At 62.3% G+C, this 2,915-nt stretch overlaps 1 protein-coding gene across 1 annotated transcript in view; it reads right to left on the bottom strand.

The window, feature by feature from the left end:
• Window positions 1-2,888, bottom strand: part of MNEG_14618 (Biosynthetic arginine decarboxylase) — a gene marked incomplete at both ends in the record, with an annotated part of 3,573 nt that extends 685 nt beyond the window's left edge. The window contains 5 exons of the mRNA XM_014036910.1: window positions 39-266; window positions 709-778; window positions 1,345-1,450; window positions 2,033-2,136; window positions 2,772-2,888. Coding sequence (XP_013892364.1) covers window positions 39-266; window positions 709-778; window positions 1,345-1,450; window positions 2,033-2,136; window positions 2,772-2,888 — 625 coding nt within the window. The remainder of the gene's footprint in view (window positions 1-38; window positions 267-708; window positions 779-1,344; window positions 1,451-2,032; window positions 2,137-2,771) is intronic.
• Between the last annotated feature and the right edge of the window lie 27 nt (window positions 2,889-2,915).

Here is a 2,915-nt window from a genome sequence, read left to right as displayed (position 1 = left end):
GGATGGAGGCAGGGGGTGTGAGGGGCACGGGGCCGTACATGGCAGCGGGGGTGTGAGCGGATCAGACGCTTCCCGATCGCCCAGAGCTCGCCCATCCAAGCTCTGGGCGGCTGCTGGCGCGGGGTGAGGGGGGCCGGGCAGGGGTGGCGGCCCCGTGCTCGCCTGCGCCCTGTCGAGCAGGCTGAGGATGCCCAGCTTGAAGGCCCTGAGGGCCTCGTCTTTGAAGTAGGTCGCGTCGGTGAAGGCCTCGCGCAGGCTGCTGTCGTCTGCGGGGGGAAAGGGAGAGGTGTGTGTGTATATGTGTGTGTGTGCGCTTGTGTGCGTGCATGCGTGTGTGCGTGTGTGTGTGTGAGCTTGTGTGCGTGCGTGTGTGTGTATGTGTGTGCGTGCGTGTGTGTGTATGTGCGTGCGTGCGTGCGTGCGTGTGTGTGTGTGTGTGTGTGTGTGTGTGTGTGTGTGTGTGTGTGTGTGTGCGCACGCGTGTGTGTGCGCGCGTGTGTGTGCGTGCGCATGCGTGCGGCCCTGGGGGGTATGACAAGACGCGTGGCTGTAGAGGGGATGACTCGGGGCGCAGACGTGGATGTCCCATTGCAGATCTCACGCCGTTCCCGGCCGGCTGATCGGTGGTGAACCGTCCATGCTCATTCTCCTTTTTTCTCTGTTACCCGACTGAAAACTGCGTGTGCGTTTCCTGCCCATCCTGCGTACCCGGCTGTATGTTGTCGTAGACCTCTTTGAAGGTGGTGAGCAGGAATTGGCCCTTGCCCAAACGCGTGGCCTGGGGGGGAAGGCCAGGCGCGCGGGCGCAGGCGAAGGGCGGGAGAAGGGAAGTGCTGAATGAAGGCTGATGAGGTGACGAACAGGGAGGAGGAGGGGGGCTGCTGGAGGGGGAGCGGCAGGTTGCTTTGCGGCACCGTCAATCTGGGAGAAGCAGCGTAAGCTGCCCGTTACAGGGCCTGGAAGCGGCTCGGCCAGGTTGCCTTGGTGCATCTGAATGAACATTTGTGAGCACGGCTAGTGTCCCCAAAGCAGAATTTCCGGTGCACTGCACTCCACTTGCACAAGAGGCGCATTGTGTCGCGACTTGGTTGAACGATCCAGAATTTATTGACGTACACAATTCATGTGTGATGAATAGCACGCGCTACGCCGGGCCTTCCTTTACCACACACACCCACGCGCGCGCGCGCGCACACACACACACACACACACACACGCAAGCACACAAACACACACAAACACACACAAACACACACGCACAAAAAATACACACGCACAAGCACAAAACACACAAAAAACCACACACATGCACACACACGCGAACACACTCACGCACGCCCGCACCTGCTTGAGCTGCTTCGTCAGTGGCTGGTCGTCCAGCGACCCCGACGCCACCCGCATGAGCTCCTCCTCCTCCTCCCGCTTCTCGTTCTCACGGAAAGAGTGGGGCCTGCGGCGGCGGGCGTGTGTGTGTGTGTGTGTGTGTGTGTGTGTGTGTGTGTGTGTGTGTGTAGCGGGAGAGTGATGGGGTGCGGGGGGACCAGGTGCAGTAGGCGCCAAGGGGGTTGTCGGGCGTCAGACAGCATTGCGCCCTGCAGAGGCGATGCTTGGGCCTTGAAAGGTGGTGGGGCCTCCGGCAAAGTCAGAGCCGCTCCCTGCTTGTTGTTAGCATCCACCATTACAGAAAAACTTTCACGATTTGCCCCAAGGTGTCTAGGCAATGCGTGCTTGAGTCACCCCCCGTTCTCGCCCCCACAATGCTGCCGGGCAGTTGCTGCTCGCAAGCACGCCACGCTCAAGCCTCAGGAGGGCCTCGGCGCAGGTTGTGGAGGAAGGCTCCTTGTGGTATGTCTGGCTTCACTTCTAATACCGCCACCGCTCACTCGCTCTCCCCGTTGGCGCCTTGTCGCCAGGCTTGACGCCTGCACCCCTGCGCCACCATCGACCCCCACAACATACACACACACGCACGCACGCAAGCACGCACACACAAACACACACACACACACACACACACACACACAACACTCACTTTGACAGCACATCGAAGACAAGCACCGTGTGGGCGGAGGCCAGGGCGCGCCCGCTCTCGCTGATGATGGTGGGCGGCTCGATGCCGCGTTCGATGCACACCTCCTGCGTTATGTTTTGGGGCCGCGGTTGGGACCGGCGCAGGGGTTGGGACGTGCAACAGGAAGAGGAGAGAGTGGCGATGGGGTGAGAGGTGGTCGTGGGGCACGGCTGCATCTGCGGCGCTGCCTGCCTTAGATTCGTTGGACAGGTGTGCGCCCTTGATGGTTTCTGCCACAAATCATGGCTCATGAGCGCCGCGGGGCTAAGTTGTGGTGCGGTTGGTGAGCCCAAGGCAGCGCCGCATCCTGAGCGCACTGCTTGCTCGGAATGTGCATGCCGCGGCGGCCGCATCGCGCCTGCCCTCGGCTGGACACCTTGCTGGCCCAGCGATATGGAGCCTGAGGCCCCCAACACCCCTGCATTGTGGACGCCAACCCCCAAACACAACCTCCGCAGAGAAAACAGTCCAAGGCCCTACGGCCCCCGGCCCGCCGGCATGGCTGACACCAATGCCGCCTAAGAGAGCTCAGGCCCCGCCCAAATCTCACTCTTGGCAACCACAACCCCGGACCACAGGGCCCGCGACCCGCCTACATGGCTGACACCCCAAGAGCGTCAGCCGGCGCTGCCAAAACAAACTGCACTGGAGGAAACGCCCTTCCTCATGTCCCGCGACGCGCCTGCATGGCCGAGACGACGTCGTTTGCGTAGTTCTGTATGGTGTAGCTCATGGAGGCCGGGGTGTCGGTGAAGGAGCCGTCGTAGTCGACCGCCAGGCCGCCCCCCACGTCGATGAACTTCATGCCCGCGCCCATCTGGGGGTGGGGGTGGGGGGCGGGCGC

Source organism: Monoraphidium neglectum, assembly GCF_000611645.1.
Source record: "Monoraphidium neglectum strain SAG 48.87 unplaced genomic scaffold scaffold04630, whole genome shotgun sequence".
Lineage (NCBI taxonomy): Eukaryota > Viridiplantae > Chlorophyta > Chlorophyceae > Sphaeropleales > Selenastraceae > Monoraphidium > Monoraphidium neglectum.
The sequence above is the reverse complement of the archived record's forward strand: the minus strand, read 5'-3'. Positions and strand labels throughout refer to the sequence as shown.